The 23,682-nt window shown below is 34.1% G+C and overlaps 1 protein-coding gene across 3 annotated transcripts in view; it reads left to right on the forward strand.

Moving 5' to 3' along the window:
• The window catches only part of HCRTR2 (hypocretin receptor 2), a 107,617-nt gene that overhangs the window by 66,975 nt on the left and 16,960 nt on the right, over nt 1-23,682 (forward strand). For 2 of the 3 annotated variants that reach the window (XM_007095539.3, XM_042985299.1), the window contains exons 2-4: nt 2,707-2,885; nt 8,421-8,664; nt 15,660-15,775. In XM_007095539.3, the coding sequence (XP_007095601.1) occupies nt 2,707-2,885; nt 8,421-8,664; nt 15,660-15,775 (539 nt within the window). Of the gene's footprint in view, nt 1-941; nt 1,020-2,384; nt 2,436-2,706; nt 2,886-8,420; nt 8,665-15,659; nt 15,776-23,682 lie in introns of those variants that run through there. The other variant, XM_042985300.1, reaches the window with a different exon arrangement.

The following is a 23,682-nucleotide window of genomic DNA, read 5'->3' on the forward strand; positions in this document are numbered from 1 at the left end:
TGTGGCTGTGGCTGTCTCCCCAGCACAACTACCATGATGTATTTCTCTCCGAAACTGCATCTCTGCATTTCCTATCTTCTTTGATGTGGCCTCTTCCCTACCTTTAGTTAGGGAGTTTGTTCCTCAAGTCTTTAGGTTGATTTATGGGATATGTAGGATGATTTGATAATTATCTAGTTGTATTTGTGGGACAAAGTGAGCCTAGGATCCTCCTACTCCACTGTCATCTTCCAACCTCTACCTCTTGCATTTTTTACTTTAGCCATTCTAACAGGTATAAGACAATATCTCACTGTGGTTGTTCTTTTTATTTCACTGACAATTAGTGATGTTGAGCGTCTTTTCATGTGTCTCTTGGCCATTTGTATGTCTTCTTTGTAAAAATATCTATTCAGGTATTCTGCCCATTTTTTAATTAGATTGTTTATTGTTTTGGTGATGAGTTGTATAAGTTCTTTATATATTTTAGATATTAACCCCTTATAAGATATAACAGGCCTCGAGTTATGGAATGAGTAAGTCATGGGAATAAAAGGAAAAGCATAAGGAATATTCAATGGCTGAAAAATGATACCAGCTGAAAATATACTTTTCTCATATTGGCTGGTCATAATTCATCAATACTGTCTTTCCATCTTTGTCTCACCTTCAAAATATGGATACTTGGGAGTAAATCTAGAACTGGTTGTATTTTTTAAGTCTTATTTTCTTTCCTAGATCCAAAATTGAACCATTTGAGTCATTTCTTGACCAAGTATTAACAGTGTGATACTTATAACAATTTCCTTATAACAAGTTATGATAACACGTTACTCAAATACTAGTGTGCCTTTGTGTATGTGTGTGTATGTTTGTATGTCTTCAAGTGTTTCTGGGGAAAAAAATAATTCAGTTGTATCACTTTCAAATAATAATGACTACGGTTTACCTTAATAAAATTCATCTGGATTTTTGGATACTAGTATACTGGAATTAGAGAAAGATGTGAAGTTTTCAAAATTCAGTCCTCAGGAATTCAGGTATTTTATTAACTTAGCATCTGTTGGTGACTTAAAGGTAATTTAAGCTTCAGGAGCGACTGAAAACATTTTCAGCGTATGAAACTGTTAATAAATGGTATAAAATTGTCCAAAAGAAATCCTTATTTAGTGACTTAAATTTAACAAAATGTGCTTTTATTTATTCACTACATAAGGTTACTAATCACTGCATCATTTGGATGCATAGGTGACAGCTCTGACAGTTTAATGATACCCAAGGCAAATTCAGTTACTTTTAGTGAAGCAAACCGTCAATAGATGTGGGTAGCAGTGCTTACACCTATATAGTTCTTGAGTCAGTGGTTATGTAACTTTTGGATACACCACACAGAGGAGGACAGAGAATTGAGGAACTGGATGTTCTTTTCATAAAGAGCAACTGAATAAGATAAGAACAGCTTTTAAAAATGAAGATACAATGAAAGGCAATGAGGATGGCTCGACTCTGAGAGTATTGAAAAATGTGTTTGATTGGAGGTGATGTTTAGAAGCCATCAAGAGTAACAGCAAGGAAAGAGGATTGAGTCTCTGGAAGTTATATGTACTTCGCTATAACCCATTCATTTTTTACAAATAAAGAAAAAGGCATGGTGAAAAGACCAAGATTCCTCACTTGGTGTTGAATCCCAGCTGCAGTTGTAGTTCTGTGCTTTATGATCCATTTGTCCCTAACCGAGCTCCACAAATTCCCTGTGTCTCAATTGCTTCATGTAAAAAATGATGGTAACAATGTCTTCCCTTGTGATTGTCAAGATTAAATGACCTAAGCCTTTTATATATGAACCATATAGCTCGTTGTTTGCCAATAATAGGGGTTGAATAATTGTTGGCTTTTGTCTCTTAAACCTCTTCATCTATTAAAAGTTCTAAATGCAGAGTTTGGGAGCAGATAGGATAAATGTCATGGCTGAGGCAAACACTATAGTTCATTCAAAATGGCTAGCTCCTAATTCATCTCACTTCGGTAAATATTTCTTGAGTCTCTACTACATGCTGAGCACTAAGGGAATAGAAAGAAGAATCAAAGATTGTTCTTTAACTTCTGGGAATCGTGATTCAAAATCAAGTAAGAATGAATGTAGTATTATGATCCATTGAGAAACAAATGAACTGATTTTAAGCATGGATTCAGGATTCACATTAAGTTGACTGATTCAATGAAAATAGTACATTCCCTTTTCAATGTTTATTTGTGGACCTTACAGGAGTATTAATCAGCTTGGCAGTATTTCCTCATCAGTACCTGTTTTCTTTGTATTATTACTGTCTTAGTCTTTTTGGGCTGCTGTAACAGAATACCATAAACTAGATGGCTTATGAACCACATACATTTATTTCTCACAGTTCTGAAATCTGAGAAGTCCAAGATCAAAGCTGTAGCAGATTTAATGTCTGGTAAGGGCCAATCTCCTGGTTCATAGACAACAGCTTTTCACTCTGTCCTCCTATGGTGGTAGGGGCAAGGAATGTCTCTGGGGTCCCTTTTATAAGGCACTAATCCCATTATTGAGGGCTCTGCCACCATGATCTATTCATCTCCTGAAGGCCCATTTCCTAACACCATCACACAACGCGTTAGGATTTCAACGTAGGAATTTTGTGGGGACAAAAATATTTAGTCCTTAACCGTAACAATTCTTTTTTTTTTTTTTTTTGTCCAAATTAGTTTGTGTGGCAGTGTGGAAAAACCATCACATGAGGACAGTAACCAACTACTTCATAGTCAACCTTTCTCTGGCTGATGTGCTCGTGACCATTACCTGCCTCCCAGCCACATTGGTTGTGGATATCACCGAGACCTGGTTCTTTGGACAGTCCCTCTGTAAAGTTATTCCTTATTTACAGGTAATTTTTTTCCACACTTCTATCTATTCAAACACAGAAGCTACTGAAAAAGTATTTTCAGTTAAGTATTAGAAGTATTTTCAGTTATGGTCTTCTGGTAAATTAACTAGTGACCTAAGAGAAATATACTTGCTTAAGAAATTAACAAACTTAAAAAATAATACTTGATACTTTCTGGGTAAATAAGTTCTGGGTGAAAAAATAAAACAGTAGAATCCTCAAGTCATCATTAGATGCTGAGAAAACCTCTTATTTCTTTGATCTCTAATTTTCCCATTGTAAAATAAGGAAACTGAACAAATTAATGATTGAGCCTCTCCTAGCTCAAATAAGCAAGGTCTGTTTATTTTTATTTTTGTTAAGTGATTTTGTTTCACAATGAGAAATTAAAGTTCTGTGATCAAATTAGTACAGTGAATATATTTCAGTGTTGGTTCTGAATCAAACTACCAGGTTTGGAATCTCTATTCTGCTATTTACTTAGTGTATGCTCTTGATCCAAATACATAAGCTCTTTGTGATTCACTTATTATAAAAGGATAATAATTTTTATTATAGCTCACTCCTATGGTTGTGATGAAATTTTACTAAGATAATTTATATAAATTACATGGAATAGTGATTTCCCTCTGGAAGAGAATGATCTCACAAAAATATAGTATGTTCTCAATAAACATCAGTTATCATCATCATCATCATCATCATTAGGCATTTTATTGTTCTGTGTGGAAGTAGTTTTTCTACAATGAATTGCCCTAGAATAAATTGAGAATAAACACTTTCAGAGAATAATTTTGTGATGGGTATTCTGACAGTTCTAAAAATATGGCCACAGCCACAGCCCTTAAAGAGGTGGATTCCCTTTAGCAATCAGAAAGTGAATGAGATCATGGCAATTCTCCGCTTATCTTCTTGTAAACATCCCTTACCCCTCAGTCCCTACTCCATCCAGTCTCCCAGATGGTGATCACATTATTTGGAAGGGATGAAAATATACTCCCAGTAATGAAATATTGGTGCAGGTAGGACAATTGGACAAGAAAAAAAAAAATCCAGACACTTCACAAAAATTAACTCAGAATGGATTACAGACCTGAATATAACATGTAAAAGTATAAAACTCCTAGAAGATAAGATAGAAAAAGCCTAGATGATCTTGAGTATGTTGATGACTTTTTAGGTGCAATACCAAAGGTATGATCCTGAAAGGAATAATTGATAAGTTGACTTCACTAATATTAAAAACTTATGCTCTGTGAAAGACAATGACAAGAGAAAGGGAAGACAAGCCACAGACCTGGAGAAAATATTTCCAAAAAGATGCATATAATAAAGGATTGATACCCAAAATATACACAGAACTCTGAAAACTCAACAGTAAGGAAACAAATAACCCAATTAAAAAATGGGCCAGAAACACCTCACTAATTATGATATACAGGTGGCAAAGAAGCTATGACAAGATGCTCTTTATCCTATATCATCGGCAAAATGCAAATTAAAACAACAATGAAATACCACTATACACCTCTTAGTATGGCCAAATTCTGGAACACAGACAGCACCAAATGCTGGTGAGAATGTGGAACAATAGGAATTCTCATTTACGGTCGACGTACAGGCACTTTGAAACACACTCTGCTTGTTTCTTGTAAAACTAAATATCTCTTCATATAACCCAGCAGTTGCATTCCTTGGTATTTACCCAAAGGAGTTGAAAACTTATGTTTACCCAAAAACTTGCATGCAAATGTTTATAGCAGCTTTCTTCATAATCACCAAAACTTGGATGCAACCAAGATGTCCTTCAGTAGGTAAATGGATAAACTGTGGTACATCCAGACAATAGAATATTATGTAGTACTACAATGAAATGAACTATTAAGCCATGCAAAGACATGGAAGAAAGAAGAAACTTAAATGCTTATTATTAAGTGAAAGAAGCCAATCTGAGAAGGCTATACATTGTATGATTTCGATAATATGACATTCTGGAAAAGGCAAAACTAGAGAGACGATAAAAAGATAAATGGTTGCCAGAGGTGGGAAGGAATGAGCACAGAAAATAATGATAATAAAATGGTGGATATATGTCATTATACATATTTCAAAACACATAGAATGTTTAGCACCAAGATTGAACCATAATGTAAACTATGGACTTTCAGTGACTATGATGTGTCAGTGTAGGTTCATCAATTGTAACAGATGTACCACTCTGGTGGGGGGATGGTTATATTGAGAGAGACAGGGAGTAAATGGGAAATCTCTGTAACTTCTCCTCAATTTTTATGTGATCTTAAAAGTATCCCCAAAATAAAGTTTTAATAAGAACAAAAGTTGGGGGAGATCACAAACAGCCCATTGCTAGAAAATATATTGATAAGGCTTTTGGATCTTAAGTATTAGGAAGAGATATTTAGCTCAATAGTTCTATAGTAAACTTATAAGAAGTGATAATTTCTTAGACAGACACCACTGATAGAATAGTAAGTGTAAAATGCCATGGACATTATAAACTTTACTGCAAACATTAGCTATAAGGTTAATTTGTGTCTGTCAGATGAAAACCATGAATGGGTCACAAAAATAAAATTCAGTATTTTTTGTTTGCTTGTTTTGAGATTAATAGTACATTGAGCAACAGAGAAAAATATCCTCATTGGGAGAAGAAAACAGTAATAATGGGGTCATATGGTTTTGCATGAAGATGCTGGGGGAGATTATAAATAGCACAGAATTATAATATTTTACCATCTCTTGGTTTTAATAACCACCCAGGGAAAAATTTGAGGGGTTCTCTTAAGTTTCAAGATGGCTTCACTGGTCCAGAATCTTCTTTTGGATGAGTGAGAAAATTTCATGCTTTCTCTGCAAACCAGAAGATTCCTGAGCGAACACTGGAATGATAAGAGAGGGATATGTCACCCTATAGTTGGTACAGTCCTTCTCTAATACACAGCGATAACTTCTTATAGACCAGGTATTTCAGACTCCTCTGTGAACATGAAAGAACAAATTGGATGCAGTGTGTACCCAGTGAGTGATGCAGGGCATGAGTCTCTTATAAAGTTATTGACAGTACTATTTCATACAGCACAATTTATTAGCAAATCCTACAGTGATGGAACATTTTCATTTCCTGAGAGAATCTGTCTGCTTCTCTATCAACACTGCCCAGTCTAGTCAAGACCTCAGCTTATTCTCTCCACTATAGGCCAAGGGAAAACCACTGGGTAACCACAAAATCTGAATCAGGTAAAAAAACTATATATATATATATATATATATATATATATATATATATATATATATATAGTTATAGATAGATAGATAGATAGATAGATAGATATATCCATTTATTACCTCATTCAGCATTGGTTCTTTATGAAAAGTTATAAATGCACAAAAATATTGGTGTACTGGTAAAACTACTATCTCCAAATTTTCTCAGCATTTATTTCCCATTTTCCATAGAATTTCCCCAAATGGTATGAATAGTATCAATGAGCAATAAGCCATTCATTCAGTCTTGAGTAGTTGTTTTTCCTTAGTTGTGATATACTGAAACTGATGGCTTTGTCCTTTACATGAAACTTGCATCCTACTTAAAGTTTAAAAACATATTACAAAAAACATCCAGCCAGATTTTAAGGTTATTCAGTCATTCAGTTTAAGATTCTTTGGATATATATATACACTAATTTTCTATGACTTACATGTTATTTTTCTTCTAATTAGAATACAGTATAATACAATACAACCTTTAGGCTTATGACCAATAAACAATAACACTTCGGAAAATGCACAAAAATGTAATTTTTTAAAAAGCTCACAAATGTAATAAAGCTTAGCTGAATAATTCAAGTGACCCTTTTGTATCTTTAATAATTCTATAAATCCAAGACCATTAACATTTACTGGGCTATTTAGTGAATAATTAGCATAGATTTCTTAGAGAATTATAACATATTTAATTCTCACACTTACAGGAGCAGTTGACTACTTTTTCAGAGTGACTTTTTTTTTTTTTTAACTGCAGAAGAAGGTCTGCACAGGACGTGTCAGGAAAAGAACAAAGCCAACTGAAATGGAAGTGGTGGGTGGTGGGATAGTCTCCCCCAATCTCTTTGTCACACTTTTCTACTTTCCAGTCTATTAGCTCCTGTATCCAAATCTGCAGTGTGGCAAAGTTTCCAAGTCTTTTTTTTTTTAATTTTTAAAAATTTTAAAGTAATCTCCATACCCAATATGGGGCTCGAATCACAACCTTGAGATCAAGAGTCACATGCTCTACCGACTGAACCAGCCAGGCGCCCCCAAATTTCCACTTCTACTTGCCATGGATCTCTGATGTCTTTTTGTCATAATTATATGCTAGCATGGAACAGATTCATCATCTACGAAAGCAAGTCTCCAGCATTGCCCTGACCACAGGGTACCCATAGTATGGGTGAAAGATCAAGCACTTAACAGTGGAAGTTCACATCATCTTATCTCACTTCCTTTCCAACATTTATAATCTTCAATGGATTCATTCTCAAATGATTTGCTATCAGGTTGATTTAATCTAATATCAAAGTCTAAATGAAAAAAGTACCCAGATGTGCCCTCCTAGAAGTGAAGGTAGCAACACAACTCTCATTTGTAATCACTTACGATAAGATGCAATTTTATACCTCCTGCCAAGAAAGTGTTGTTAATGGAATGCTAGTATGTATTATGCACCAGTAAATACAGTACTCTGTGCTGATGGAGTCTGCTTTGGGTTGTGACTCTGCACCTCCCCCACTCACACTCTGTCTTTGTCTCTCAAAAATGAATAAATGTTAAAAAAAATTTTTTTTAAGCATCACTTGTAGTGGTGTTAATTATACGGAAATCTGGACTAGGTGAACCTATTTGAGTTTGAGAGGCCGGTTGCTTATACCACCAATAAGAGAATAATGGTGAGGAGACCCATACAGGATTCTCTTCAAACATAACTCTTGCCTTTGCATGCAACATGCTAGAAATGAACCAATGCACAAATAGCCTTTGTTATTTGAAAATATGTACTACAGCATCCATAATTTTAAAAATCCTAGTTAAATGCAATTGCAATCAGATTTCTATATATTTTAAAAGCTAAACATGTCATTGTCTCTATAAGTGAGAGTTTTCTAGTTCAAACTAAACATATATGTTCTATTTTGTTTTTCAAAAGTATTTTTCCCCTGCCAATGCAAAGTTGCAAGATAAAATGATGACAGTAATTACTCAAAGAATGCCATATTACAAATTAAAACATTTAGCATAAAATGATTGCAGCCTTTTCATATCACCTTTTTCATGTTTCACAGGAAATATGTTTTTCTCTCTGATACATTTTATATAGTACTATTATATTTTTTAGGGAAAAAACTTGCATGAAATATTTTGTCACCACTTTGAGTCTGATTAACTGCACGGCCCTTTCTAATGTGATAAGGATACAAAGAATGGATCCATTTAACACCAAGTGCCTCTCTTGTCCTATGTTCTTTCTCTCTCTAGACCGTGTCAGTGTCTGTGTCTGTTCTCACACTGAGCTGCATTGCCTTGGATCGATGGTATGCAATCTGTCACCCTTTGATGTTTAAGAGCACAGCCAAGAGGGCCAGGAATAGCATTGTCATCATCTGGATTGTCTCCTGCATTATAATGATTCCTCAGGCCATAGTCATGGAATGCAGCACCATGCTCCCTGGCTTAGCCAATAAAACCACTCTCTTTACTGTGTGTGATGAGCGCTGGGGCGGTAAGTACATTATGGGCCACAGGCTGACATTTATATGACAGCTGAAAACTAAAATTTTGATTTGCATAGTCATTGTGAAGCTGGCCTTGTATGTTTTATTGGCATCTGTTAATAAAGTATTGCAAAAGCACGAAACCCAAGTAGAAACCCAAAACAGTTTCACAGAATAACTCCACCTACCTCTGTCTTTTGGAAACGTTGATGCACGGTTATCTAGTTTTCATATTTTACGGGTAGAGAATGAATGGAAGGACTTTCCCTAAAATTTATATTTAATTATGCCAGCTTTTCTTAAATTCTCTAAAACAATAAAAACTCATTTATACAATCCAAATACATATTCCAGAGTGATTAACATTTTACAAGATAGTACAATGTTATATTGCCTCAAGTGCCAAGTTCTTTAATGGGCTTCAGATACAACTGGGAATTTTCATTTTAAAACCATGTCCTGCCTGGAAACGTGACTGGAGTTGAGTATGTAGACTTATGCTCTTCTCTAAGTCAAATTATCTAAATTTGCTGTGTTTATTCATAAAATATTAAACTGATAAATTATCACATAATGTTTTCTGATTTAAGAATTATATTAATTATGTGGGCACCTGGGTAACTCAGTTGGTTAAGCGTTCGTTTCTTGATTTTAGCTCAGATCATGATCTCACAGTTTGAGGTATTGAGTCCTGCGTGGAGCTCTGTGCTGACAGTGCAGAGCCTGCTTGGGATTCTCTCCCTCCCTCTCTCTCTGCCCCTCCCCTGTTTGTGTGCACACATGCACATGTGCACAACCCCTTTCTCTCTCAAAAGAAACATTTAAAAAAAATTAATTATGAATCCTTTTGGTTTCCAATCTGATATATATGGCAGTTAAATTTATAATTTTAAAAAAAATTTTATTAATTTTTGACAGAGAGAAACAGAGCATGAGCAGGGGAGGGGCAGAGAGAGAGGGAGACACAGAATCTGAAACAGGTTCCAGGCTCTGAGCTGTCAGCACAGAGCCTACCTAACCTGGGGCTCAAACCTGTAAACTGTGAGATCATGACCTGAGCCGAAGTCGGATGCTTAACTGACTGAGCCACCCAGGCACCCCAATCTGATATGTGTGGCAGTTAACTTTAAACAAGCAGAAGTTTGAAGGCCTTATATTCTTTTGGTTCAAAACTCTCAGTGAGAGCCTTTAAGGTTTTTCTGTAATAGTGGAAACACTTCTATCAATACCTGATGATGGCACAAACCTGGACACAGCAAGGAAATCAAACAATACTGCATTTTAGTATAGCATGTACTAGTTACAAAATTATTACATTAAATTTGAGGAAAACAATCTGTTATCTTCTGGGTAAGTATATAACAATGGCCCATACTTAGGAAGTTTAAACATTAGGAAGGAATTTGTTTATTAGACAGATGTACATTTATGTATATTAGAAAATGTATCAACGAAAACAGTGTACCCCATGGATTGCTTATGGGTCTGGTATTTTAAAGTATTTGAATCTTTGAATTTATATTATTTCCTACCTTAATACTTTGATTGGAACACTGAAAAGAAAAAAGTCAGGAACTAAAAATTTAGGCATATGCTTTCACTCTAACAGGATAAAAATTAAAAGGCACTGGGATTACTTTTCATCTATTATCCAAAGACCCATAGTAACTAAAATTGCACAGTCTGTGGTGTCTATTGTCCCAAATATTAACTAGCCATTTTTGAAATTGAGGTTTTCCCTTCCTTTCTAACATTGTAATTCATTTGCTACATTTTCTCTGGATCATCTTCATTTTCCCCCAAATTTCCTTATTAACGATGCAGACAAAAACAAAATGAATGGAAAATTCCAAAAGGGTAAGTCTATTTCTTTAAAGTCTTAAGTCCCATTTATTTAATGTTCAAACAACATCTTGAGTACTTAGGATATGCCAGGAATTATGCCAGCCTGGAGAGAAATAGACTGCCTATGGGAACACATTGCAGGGAGTGAGACTGAAAACCAAACAAACAAATGTTTATAATGTAATTAGTATTTCAGTATACTTGTATACAAAGTGCTAGGAACCCAAATGAGAGAACAGACTCAGCCCTGGCCATTTGAACAAATGTTTACAAAGGAGCCGCTAACATTTCAGTGAAGAATTGGAGGAGAGATTCTCCAAACAGGGAAAATGGGAAAGGGTGTCCCGGAAGGGAGAAAACCCACACAATGAGAACTATCCCTGAAAGAAGAAAAGAGGGTATTGGACCTGTAGTTTCTGCAATGTAAGGGTATACAGTCTAAAGAACTGAGTTTGGAAAGACTGGTTTGGTGACCAATTGTGACATGTCTCTGAGGCAATTTTTATACAATGAGTTATATTTGGAAATCAGTCTAAGATCTCTTGATCAGAATGCTTTTATTAATTAATGAAGAAATTGAGCCATAAATTATTTGCAGATTATGAAGCAAAGAAGTACATGTAAATTTAAGCTTCCAACTCAAAAGTTGGATTCTTTAAGCTTGTGAAAATGGCACAAAGATTAAAATACCTACCTTTAATCTAACGTGTCAGTAGTATTTTCTCTAAAATATTTTAGTAATTAGTTTATACATTTGTAGACTGCTTTGGTAAGATTTTATTTCTTTTTTTAATGTTGCCCTGAATAATCAAGCAGCATTCACTTTCATTGACAAAAAGATTCTGGAGCTAGGGAATCCTGTCATTAATTCTGATTAAATAAATAGCCACATCACTTTATAATTACTTTGAGTAAAAAATATAAATATCTAAAACTCATTTCAACCTTTAGTGTTTATTATCTAGTGCTAGCAGAGACATTTTACTAAAAAACAGCAACTGCTATTGAATATTTAAAATTCTAAAAGCCTTCAGAAGTAATTTAGGGAAACTATTTGAAAAATGATTTTATATTAGTCCACAATTACTTAACATGATTATAAAGGCTTAAGTTAAGCCATACAAAATTGAGTTTACCATCCACAAAATCAAAAAATAAAATTTATGAAATTAACCTTTTGAATATTAAATGAAATTTTAAATCACTTAGTGTTTTCAAGAAGAATATGAAAGAATCAAAGTGAGCTCTTATCATTTTGACCATTAGACATCTCTTTCCCTATAATAATTTTTACATAGCATGACCTCTTTATATAGGCTCTTTAGAAGTCCATGGTCAACTTAAAATGTTAAAACTCAGACACATGTGTGATAATAGCCGGCTAAAAAGACTATAGGAAATTATATTTTATAGTGTTGGCTCTCTAAAGTTCAAACATCTTTAAAGTCTGAAAACATTTAGTCCAATTTAAAAAAATTGTTATGAAATATCTTCTATTTTAGATTAATTTGTGAACTGTTTTTCTTTTTTTATCCAAAGTTTAATCAATAACATAGGTATAAAAGCAGACAGTGATATCATAATTGTCCTACACCAATATATTACGGCATAGAAAGAGCCAGTGAACAGTGTGATCACTTGATTCATATCTATCAAATCACTTTTAGGAAAGTCTTGCAAATGCTATGTCACTCGTGGTGCAGAATAACTGAGAACTCTCTGTCTCAGTCTTACTGAAAATATTACCATAAATATTTAATATTTTGTGGGTAAGTTATTTCTGCAACTCATTATATGTATTATTGCCGATGGCTTGTACCAAAAAAACAAAACAAAACAAATAACCCACAAGCCATAACTTCTGGAAGGCACACTCAGTACTCGAAACAAATATATTAATATTTATTTAAATAATCTTTAAAATATGTCTTTGTATATGTTACATTCATTCACACTTCTAAAATTATTCCAGAATTATATACATCGTTTCTTGATTGCTTGATTTGTATATGCAGTTTCACAGAACATATTCTATTGGAAGGAAACTAACTTCTTTTGTGCACTCAAAGATATAATTGTCTCACCATTCATCCAACACTTAATGAGTATGTCTTGTTTGCCAAACATTTTGTAGACCTTGGGGGATTCATAATTTCTCTTTTCTTGGATCTCACTGCCAAATTCTTGTTTGGTGGTCTGAAAGAAAATAATAATGGAGTCCTTCTTTACAGTCAAACTAATTATAGCACCTTGCCTATTGTAAGATTTTGAAAAAATATATATGTTAAATTTCAGTATACATATATGTTCTCTCTCTTTTTTTTTCTCTCTCTCTATATATACATATATGTGTGTGTGTATACACACACACACACACACATATAACATTTTATTAGAGAGAAGATAATAAAGATTCAAGTAAACTTTATGGATTCATAAACTTTGAAAAGACAGTCTATATGGAATATTTGGGAACTTTAATCTATTGGTCCATTGAGTCCCTGATAGGTATAACATTGTAGATTATAGATAATTAGATTAGCATGTTGGCTCAATAATACACCTTAACTCACTGAGATTAAGTCTTGCCTTGTTAACATAGGACATTATTCTTTGATCTCTGATTTTGGGGACTAAATAAAGATCCACATTTTCTCCGTAATTATTGGTTTGATATATATGCAAGAATTTATTCAGATTGTACCTATTTATTATTTGAGGAGAGACACTCATTTTGAATGGTTGCCAATCTTTAAGATGTTGTTTTATAATATGAGTGCTTGAGTGCAACAAATTTCATGTAACTACATTCTAGGTTATATATAAATGTCTTGAATACATAGAAGACATTGTTCATCAAGTGCAGAGAGACTTCAGAGAAAGTTTCAACACATTCAACTTAAAATTCCAATGGCATTTATAAGTTTTCAATTAGCTTAGACCCTAAGTATGGAATGAAGAATGTTAAGACTACCATGTTTCCCCAATTATCTATAATAATCTTTTTATTAAAACAATCACTCCCAGCTGGCAAGTGTAATTTCACCTGATCAACTTTTCTCTGTGTGGGTGTTCATTATCATACTATGTATTTACCAGCCAATTACATATTTTACCAACTATTTATAAATATACCCACTACAGAATGAGGTTTCTCTCCCATCTGCTTAAAACCCAAACTGTTATCACAGTGATGGTATCCATAGTTGCAATTAAAAAAGGAAAATATTACCTCTCAAATCTACTCTCCTTCACTCAGGTTAGCCGGAGGTAGACCTCAAACATCTGTCAGCTTCAAAGATGGGAGCCCATGTGACACCTTCAAAACAAATAAAAGTTCAAAGGCACTCAGGTGCCTGGGAAGTGTCCAGGTCATCCTCCACTCCTCTGAAATGGGCTTACCAAATACTGCGCTGGTTGTGGCACTTCAAAGGGAATGGCTGTTATTCCTCCAGTCACTGCTCAGATTCTATCACTTTTTATGTAACTGGCCTGTTTTATGGGATAAACTTAAAAGGAAGTTAGAAACACATGAGTAGGTGTGAGCCAGTTGGGCCACAGAAGAGCTAAAAATGACACCCAAAATCAGTCTCTTGATTGCTTTCTACCAGAAGCACAGGCACCCCGCTGTCCCCTGTGAAGATTACGGTGAAGAAAAACATCTACCTGAGAAGATGGAGTTTAGAAAGAAAAATAAGGAGACTGTTAAACTCAGCCAACTCTAGAAGACAAGGTGATGGACTCAAGATTGTGGAGAATAGTCAACTCATAGATATATTTAAAACATATTCAGTAACAATTAAATGAATGATTGTTCAATGAATATTATCAATTATTGTGTTCATCTTCATAGTTACTGTTGGTTAATCCTGACTGTAAATTGTCCTTACCACATTTGATCACAGAACTGACTCTTCATGCTTCTACGTGCCCTTTCTGAAGCTATGGGGGAAAAAAATGCATAGAGGTGATAGCATTATCCCTCAATAATAGTATGGAACTAACCTCATTGCCAATATCAAAGCCAAATAAAGCTGCTTAATTTTTAGAAATGAAAAAAAAAATTAAATTTGTATTTTGTTAGCATTCAATTAGAATTATATCTAATTACTGCATTTAGTATCCGTGGAATCCATGTAGGATGCATTCTATTTCCTGTTTTCCATTTAAGTAAAAATAACTGGATCACTGTGATATATTCAAATACAAGTATGGGAAAAATATCCTTCAAAGCATTTAAAAAGTCAGTAGGGACTCCTGGCTGGCTCCGTTGGTGCAGCATGTGACTCCTGATCTCGGGGTTGTGAATTCGAGCCCCATGTTGGGTGTAGAGATTAAAAATCAAATCTTTAAAAAATAAATAAAACAATTAAAATTCAGTAATAAATATATTTAGAAAAGCTAAAAATATATATTAAAGCACAATGTTATTTATTAATTGAATAATTGACTCTTTAATAAAGGCCCAATCTGTGATATGTATCACCTGTGTACCTAGACTTAATGGCAAGAAATCCCTACAATCCTAGAGGTGCTCATGACTAAATCAATGAGATAAATATTAAAAAAATTGTTTAAAGATTAAGTAAAAAAACCTTAAGAATATCATTTTTATTAAAAGTGCGTTGCATACATATATATACATACAAACAAAATACTGACAGAGAAATTTTATATTGTTCTGATAATCAACAAAAAGAATCATGAAATGTTTGCTGTGTTTATTTTTCCAAAAACTTTCCACATTCGTACATGGGGGTACAACTGGAATAGCTTCCCATTTCTGCAGAAACTTATAAAGAGAAAGAATCACTTGTTTCCTATTGCGAATTTAAGTATAGCGCATTCCCAGTTGATTTTCATTAATTAGCCTAGATAACTTATTTTTGATAAATGAATGCTTGACTTTGGATAGCCAATGTTAACACACAGTAAGAAATGGTTAGTTGTTATTCCTTTCTGAGTACATTAAATGAAATTAAGACTTCACATTGTGTGTGTGTGTGTGTGTGTGTGTGTGTGTGTGTGTGTGAGACATGCCAGTGAAGTCATATAGAAGTTAAATGTGTACTTGGAAGGCAAAACATTGACAGACATACCTTTAAAAAAAATATGTGAATTATAAAACCAGATTTCATTATTTTGGCTTTCATTTCAGGTGAAATTTACCCCAAGATGTATCACATCTGTTTCTTCCTGGTCACATATATGGCACCACTGTGCCTTATGGTGTTGGCCTATCTGCAAATATTTCGTAAACTCTGGTGTCGACAGGTACGTGATTTCAAATGATTTCTTTATGCTTTGCTTAGGATGTGCTCAAAAGTAAAAGTGAAGAGTACACTGAACCAACATAATATGCCTACTGAAAGACTCTATTCTAAAATGTTGAGACCCTAACCATGGAAATATGCCTAGGCAATTTTTTAGGGTGATATTTAGGGAATGTGCTTTATGAACTGCCTTAATGACTTTAAATTTTAAAGCACTGTGATGAATTGATTTGATTTTTGTCTAGGATTCATATAAGTTTTACTTTGTCAAATAAATAACGAAAAATTCTTTAAAGTTTCCTGAGACTGTATGTAAAGAATGTTGTCGTCTTTATGAGATTTATATAGTACATTTTTATTATATGGGTTAAATCTCCAACTTCAAAGATCGTATTAATAGTATTTTAGCACAGTAGAGAGTCAGGCAGAATTTAGAATTTTAGAAACTGTTTATAATACTGATTGGGGATTATTGTAATTTGTTAGGTAATTTTGCTCTCTCAGTGAGTGTATTCATTCTCTGTCACTCATTCATCATTTATTGTATCATATTTCTTTTGCACACATATCTGATAAAAAGCTAAAAGCCCCTGTCCACATCACCGATGAATTCATAGACTAGAGGAGGGAAAGAGTCAGATGCAGAGTGAAAATCATCTTCATAAAGATAAGCCAGATGATCAGAGGAAGGCTTGGTGGATGGGTATGGTATCTAATTCAGAGCAGGAAACGCTTAAGTGGAACCTTGATGATTCAAAGTAAATCAGCAACAGATACATGTAATGGTTTATAAAAGTTTAGACAATGGGTATAGCTTATCCTCTTATACATTTTACCTTAAAATGCCACACCTCTTGGAAATGTATCTCTCTCTTTCTCTAAACTTATTGCCAGCACTGAGAGCTCATCAGGCTTGTGGAAAGCCATACTGTTAGTCTGTTTGCTCTTATGTATTTTATCCACTGGGAAGAATTTACTGGACCACACTAATTCATTAAAAGGATTCCACAAAGCTTTTCTTTGGTCTTTGAGGGTGAGTCTTAATTTGAGTATCCTTCAAATTTTGTTAGTCAAAGCAATTTTTCAAGATATCTTTTACTGGTTGAATATGAGTCATGGTTGCATTTTCCACCCTGTGTCTTATAATTCCAACTTTTTTTTCTTTTCCTCTGTGCAAAGAAACAATTTCTTTTATAATCTTAAAAAATGTAGCTGTTACCAATATTTACGATCATTCTGACCTCTAATTTTTCAACTAAAGTAACAAATGTGTACCCCTGTATAACATGAGTGTTGTTTTATAGGTCCCAGTGATGGTTTCCTCAACACTCTCCACCTGGCCTTGATATCACACATTTTAGGGTGCTTGTTACTATCGTGCCCACTTCTTGGTAACTGTTATTATGCTAGTCAGTATTTGCTACATTATTCTGCTGTTAAAAAACAACCTTAAAATATGTGGCTTTGCAGCAAGTTTGTCTCACTGACGTTCCATGGCAATAGTGAGGATGGGCTGTGGCTGTGTTCTCCTTGTCGTCTCATTTCAGAACTCAGTCTAAAGGAACAACACTTCCTGGGACATGCCATTCTGGAACTGAGGGAAAGGGCAAGGAATCTGGAAGAAATATGTACTGTGTCTTAAATATTTGCTTTGAACTGGCATGTGTTAAGTCTCCTCATACTTCATTTGCCAAAACAAGTCTTGTGATTAAGCTGGACCATGGAGAAGGGAAGTATCCTACTCTCACAGAAAGACACTGCAAGTGAAAAGGCAGTAGGAATCTTCTTACAAGCTGAGTGAATAATTGGAATGATACAGTACAGAGAATTCAAAACCACAGACTCAGGGTCAGGACTACATGAGTTTAAATCCTGAGTCTGCAACTTAATACATGCATGAATTTTGTCAATTTTTTAAAATTTCTCTGCCTCTCTTTCATTATCTTTAGAGTGGGGTTGCATAGCATCTACCTCTCAGAGTTGTTACACTTATTTGATGAGTTAATTCAGGTGCCTAGAGCACAGAAAGTGCTCATCAGTTAAAACACCTTAATGGTATATACTGTTAATCGTCCTTTCAACGGAATCTGCTTATATATCTAAAATAACAGGCATGTGTTGAATCCATGTATATGATGACTTTCTTAAATAGATCTCTTTCACAGTGCTTTTAAATAACATTAGAATGACATTTTTTATTTGTCTATCTGCTCTACTCTACAGATGAAGATAGTACACTCTAGTCTTTATCTTATATCCCACCAATTGGTAATATACATAGAACGTATCTGTTGCTGAATAAATACTTTGTAAGAAAAAAGTGAGTAGAAAAATAAGAGGAAGTTCTGGGAATACTTAGAAAGAAGAGAACATTGGGGAATTCATTGCCCAGTTGTTCAGAGAACAATTCATGGAAAAATTGGAATTTGAAATTTTTCTTGAAAGAGAAAAAGCTTTTAATGAGTATGTAGGAGTAAAGATATTTTAGATTTCCATTGAGATTCTTGACTAGAAATATTCAGTGTTAAGAGAATCCCCTACTTCCATATTTTTTCTAGTAATGTGCATTACATATAATAGATGCTTATATTGGCTTATTCATTTATTTCCAGATTGACATGACTTTAAAACTCCGTGGGGTACCTAAATCAGTATTGTTCATCATTGAATCCCAAACACTTAATGGTATGGTATCTTGCACAAAGAAAGTAATCCAAAAAATGTTGAATAGATAACTACCAAACTCCAACCAGTTTTTTTCTCCATTATTAAAGCTTATAGTTCTTCATTTCTCAAACTCTAAAGTAAGTTCAAAATTGTATTGCAGGTTTAGAAATAACCTACATTCTTTTGATGAATTGTTCTGGTTAGCACAAACCACATGATCTAGGAGATTTGCAGTAAAATGCTTGGGCTGTGAAACTAAAAACATTTACAAAACAGATTGGAATGGAAAATGACAAGTTCAGCTGAGCTCACTTTAGGAGCCACAATAAAGTAAATTAACCCCAAATGGGTGATTATGTAGAATTCTGCTCGAGCAACTCTGAGTTTCCAACTGTTAATGTCTATAAACTGAGTTCCAAGGCATTATGTGTGCCATAGGCTACATCAAGTGAGCCATCAAATGGAGGGCCTATCTTATTTGCTTAACATTACAGATGCATGGAATCTGTTACATACTTTGGAATTTCTAAGTGTAAGATTATTAATGAGTAAAGCATGCGACCTTGTCTGACTTTCTCAAGAACTTCAATCTTCATTAAATGAATTAACTAATGCTTTGCAATAATCAATGACTTAAATTCTTTCTTGATAATGTGACTCAGGAAATTCATTCAGTCTGGAGATTCTACAGAGGCTTCTCTAAGCCTCTTCTTTCTAAGACCTGTTTAATCTTAGCTTATATGACTCTATCAGTGTTCTTACTAGTTCTAGGCTGCGATAATTCAACACTTAAATTATAATCATCATGTGAACTCATGTTAACTCATTCCAAAAATATTTATTAAGCACCCACTATATTACTGGTACTGTGGGATGAACTTGGAATGAATCATACCGTATCTTTGAGTCTGAACTGAATTTCAATTTACCAAGGACTATAACTTTGAAAAAATTTTCCTGTCCCAATTTTTATCAGTCTTTTTACTATTCTTTGTTATTCAACATTCGTCTAAGAAAACTTAAAATAATTAATTTTAGGGGATGACAACTCAGTCCCGTGTGAGAAAATAGACAGCAAATTGTAATTGAGGAGGCAGAATCAAAAGGTGATACCTCAAGTCCACACAGAGAAATAAAGAGCACTAATGAAAGTAACCACATAGGTAAATACAAAAGAAAGTATAAATATTTCTGTTTGTAATACTTTTATTCTCCTACTTGACTTAAGACACAATAGCATAAAGCAATAATTATAAAACTGTATAGATTCAGCTTATAATGTAAAGTATAATTCAAAGGAAAGAGAAGGGAATGAAGCTAGATTGGATCAAAGTTTTTATACACGATTGAAATCAAATTTCCATTAATCCAAATATTGTTTAGGTTGCTAATTGTAACTCTCAGGGCAACAACTAAGAACTCAGAAGGCTATTGTGAAAGAAAAAAGGAAGCAAGAGCATTAAAATGGTATACTAGAAAATATCTATTTAACATAAAGCAGCAATGGAGGAATAGAGGAACAAAATAGACTTGATATATACAGAAACAAATAGCAAACTGACAGATACAAATTATTCCTTTTCAATAACTAAATTAATGTAAATGAATAAAACATGCCAGAGATTGACAGAATAGAAAAAACAAACATAAAACGATACAACTGCATGCTATCTACAAAAGACACATCTCATATTCAAAGACACAAATAGTTAAATATAAAATAGTAGGAAAAAACATACTATGCAAACAGTAACCAAAATAAAGCTGAAGTAGCTGTAGTAATATTAAAGGAAACTTTAACAAAAACTGTGACTATAGGGATGCCTGGCTGGCTGTCAGTAAAGCATGTGATTCTTGACCTCGAGTTTGTGAGTTTGTGCCTCAAACTGGGTGTAGAGATAACTTAAAAATAAAAATCTTCCAAAAAAATTGTGACTCGGTGGGGGGGGGGGCTGGGTGGCTCAGTCAGCTGAGTGTCTGGCTCTTGATCTTGGCTCAGGTTGTGATCCAAGGGTCATGAGAGTGAGCCCCACATTGAGCTCCACACTCTGGAGATTCTCTCCATGCTAAGATTCTCTCTCTCTCTCTCTCTCTCTCTCTCTCTCTCTCTCTCTCTCAATCTCTCTCCCTCCCTCCCTCCCTCCCCCCCCCTCCTTCCCTCCCTCCCTCTCTCTTTGTGTGTGTGTGTGTGTCCCCCTGCTCTGTCCCTCTCTCCTGCTCTTGCTCTCTGTCTCTAAAGTTAAAAAAATTAACTATAGATAAATAAGGATATTTCAAAATAATAAGTCGATCTATCAGGAAGTTATGAAAATTATAAACTTGGGGTGCCTGGGTGGCTCAGTTGGTTCTGCATTTGACTCTTGATTTTGGCTCAGGTCATCACCTCATGGTCCATGAATTCAAGCCCTGCCTCAGGCTCTGCTTGGAATTCTCTCTCCCCTCCCTCTGTCTCTCCCCCACTCACACACATTTTCTCTCTCTCTCTCTCTCTCTCTCTCTCTCAAAAATAAGTAAAATTTAAAAATTTTTCTAAAAGAATTATAAACTTAGCAAATGAAATCCACAATGCATGAAGCAAAAACAGAATTGAAAGGAGAAATCCACAATTCAACAGTAATAGTTGAAAACTTTAGTACTCCTCTTTCAGTAATGGGTAGAAAATCTAGGAAGAATATTAACAAGGAAATAGAAGACTGGCACAAAACTATCAACCAACTAGACCTAACAAGTGTCTACAGAACATTCCTTCAAAAAAAGCAGAATGTGCATTCATCAAAAGTGCACATGGACTCTTCTCCAGACTAGATCCAATGATAAGCCATAAAGCAAGTCTCAGAACACTTAAAATAATGGAAATCATAAAAAGTGCATTCTTCTACTATAATTGAATTATATTGGACATTAATCAAAGACAGAAAATGGGAAATTCATTCACAACTATATAGAATTTAAACCTTTCACTTTTAAATAACCAAAAGGTAGGGGCGTCTGGGTGGCTGAGTCAGGCTTCTGATTTCAGCTCAGGTCATGATCTAATGGTTCATGAGTTCGAGCCCTGTGTCAGTCTCTGTGCTGACAGCTCAGAGCCTGAAGCCTGCTTTGGATTCTGTGTCTCCCTTTCTCTCTACCCCTCCCCTGCTTATGCTCTGTCTCTCTTTGTCTCTCAAAAATGAATAAATGTTAAAAAAAAAAAAGTGTTCTGACCATTAAAAATAAATAAATAAATAATCAAATGGCAAAAGAAGAAATTACAAAAGAGCTTAAAATACTTTGAAATAAATAAAAATGAAAACAACACATCAAAACTTACGAAATTCAGCAAAAGAACTGTTTGGAGAGAAATTGATAGTTATATCACCTATGTTCAAAAGAAGAAAGATCTCATATCAATAAACCAACATTCCACTTTTAGAAGTTAGAAATAGAAGAAAACATTAAAGACCAAAGCAAATAGTAGGAAGGAAATAATAAAGCTTAGAGTGTAAGGAAATAGAATATGGAAAATAATAGATAAAAGTCAATTAAACTGAAAATTCGTTCTTTGAAAGATACTGACAAGAAAAAACAAGAAAATATTCAGATCACTAAAATCACAAGTAAAAGAGGAACATCACCACAAATGTTACAGAAATAGAAAGGGTAAGGGAATGCTATGAATAATTGCATGCTAGAAAAGATAGTAAAAAGATAGATAGCATAAAGTGGACAAATTCATAAAAAGACACAAACTACTAAAATCATCTAAAGGGGAATTAGAAAATCTGAATAGACCTATTATAAATCAAGAGATTAAATTAGTAATAAGAAATTTCCCACAGAAAAAGCCCACTGGCTTCACTGTTGAATTCTACCAAATATTTAAAGGACAATTAATACCAAACTTCCACAAACTCTTCCAAAAAGTAGAGGAGAGAACACACCCCACATCATTCCATAAGGCCAGAATTACACTGCTATTAAAAGTAGGCAAAGATATCACAAGAAACCTACAGACTAATATACTTAAGAATACAGAGTAGTATACTCAACAAAATACTAGCAAACCATACCTGATATGTAAAAAAGGTAATACAGGATGATGAAGCAGGATTTGAAAATCAATCAGTGTAATACTACATTAATAGAAGACAAAACCCACATGATCATGTAAGCAAATGCAACAAAGCATTTGACAAAAAAATACCCTTTCAAGATAAAAGCACTCAATCAACTAGGAAAAAAAAATAGACTTCAATTTGATAAAAGGTATCTATAAAATCCTACAGCTAACATTATATCTTACAGTGAAAGACTGAATACTCCCCTGCTAAGATCAGGAACATGACAAGGATATCTGATTTTAGCAGTTCTATTTAATCTATTCAATATTGAATAGAACTATATTCTACCCAGGTCAGTTAGTCAAGAAATAATATTAATAATAATAAAAGTCATCAAGATTGAAAAGTAAGAAGTAAGCTCTCTTTCTTCATAGAGTACATGAACTTGTACATAGAAAACCCTAAAGAATCCACATGCAAAAAATTAATAAACAAGTTCAGTAAGTTTTGAAAGTAATAGATCAGTAAATAAAAATTAGTTTCACGTCTATAAACTAGTAAAGAACAACCTAAAACTGGAATTAATAAAATAATTCCACATAAAATAGCACCAAAAAAGTAAAACAGTTATAAATTTAATAGAATAAATGAATAACATATAAAAACATTCAGGATCATTTAAAAATTAAAGAAGGACTACATAAACTACATAAATGAAATGACATTCCATATTCATGGAATGGAATACTTAATATTGGTAAGATAGAAAAATTCTTCAAACCAATCCACGGATTCATCCCAATCCCTATCATACACCCAGCTGCCTTGTGGATTTTTGTTAGTTTTTTTGTTTTTGCACAAATTGGCAAACTGTACTAAAATCAATGTGGAAATGAAAGAGACCAGGAATGGCCAAAATAATCTTCAAAAAGACGAAGTTGGAAAAGTCACTTTTCAATGTGCAATCTTATAAAACTTAAGTAATCAAGATAGTGTAGTATTTGCATACAGATAGTCATATAGGTCAGTGAAATAGAATCCAAAGTCTGCAAAAAACCTTGTGTATTTTGTTTTGTTTTAATACGAAATTTATTGTCAAATTGGTTTTCATACAACACCCAGTGCTCATCCCAACAGGGGCCCTCTTCAATGGCCATCACCCACCCTCCCCTCCCTCCCACCCTCCATCAACCCTCAGTTT

This window comes from Panthera tigris, chromosome B2 (genome assembly GCF_018350195.1).
Source record: "Panthera tigris isolate Pti1 chromosome B2, P.tigris_Pti1_mat1.1, whole genome shotgun sequence".
NCBI lineage: Eukaryota > Metazoa > Chordata > Mammalia > Carnivora > Felidae > Panthera > Panthera tigris.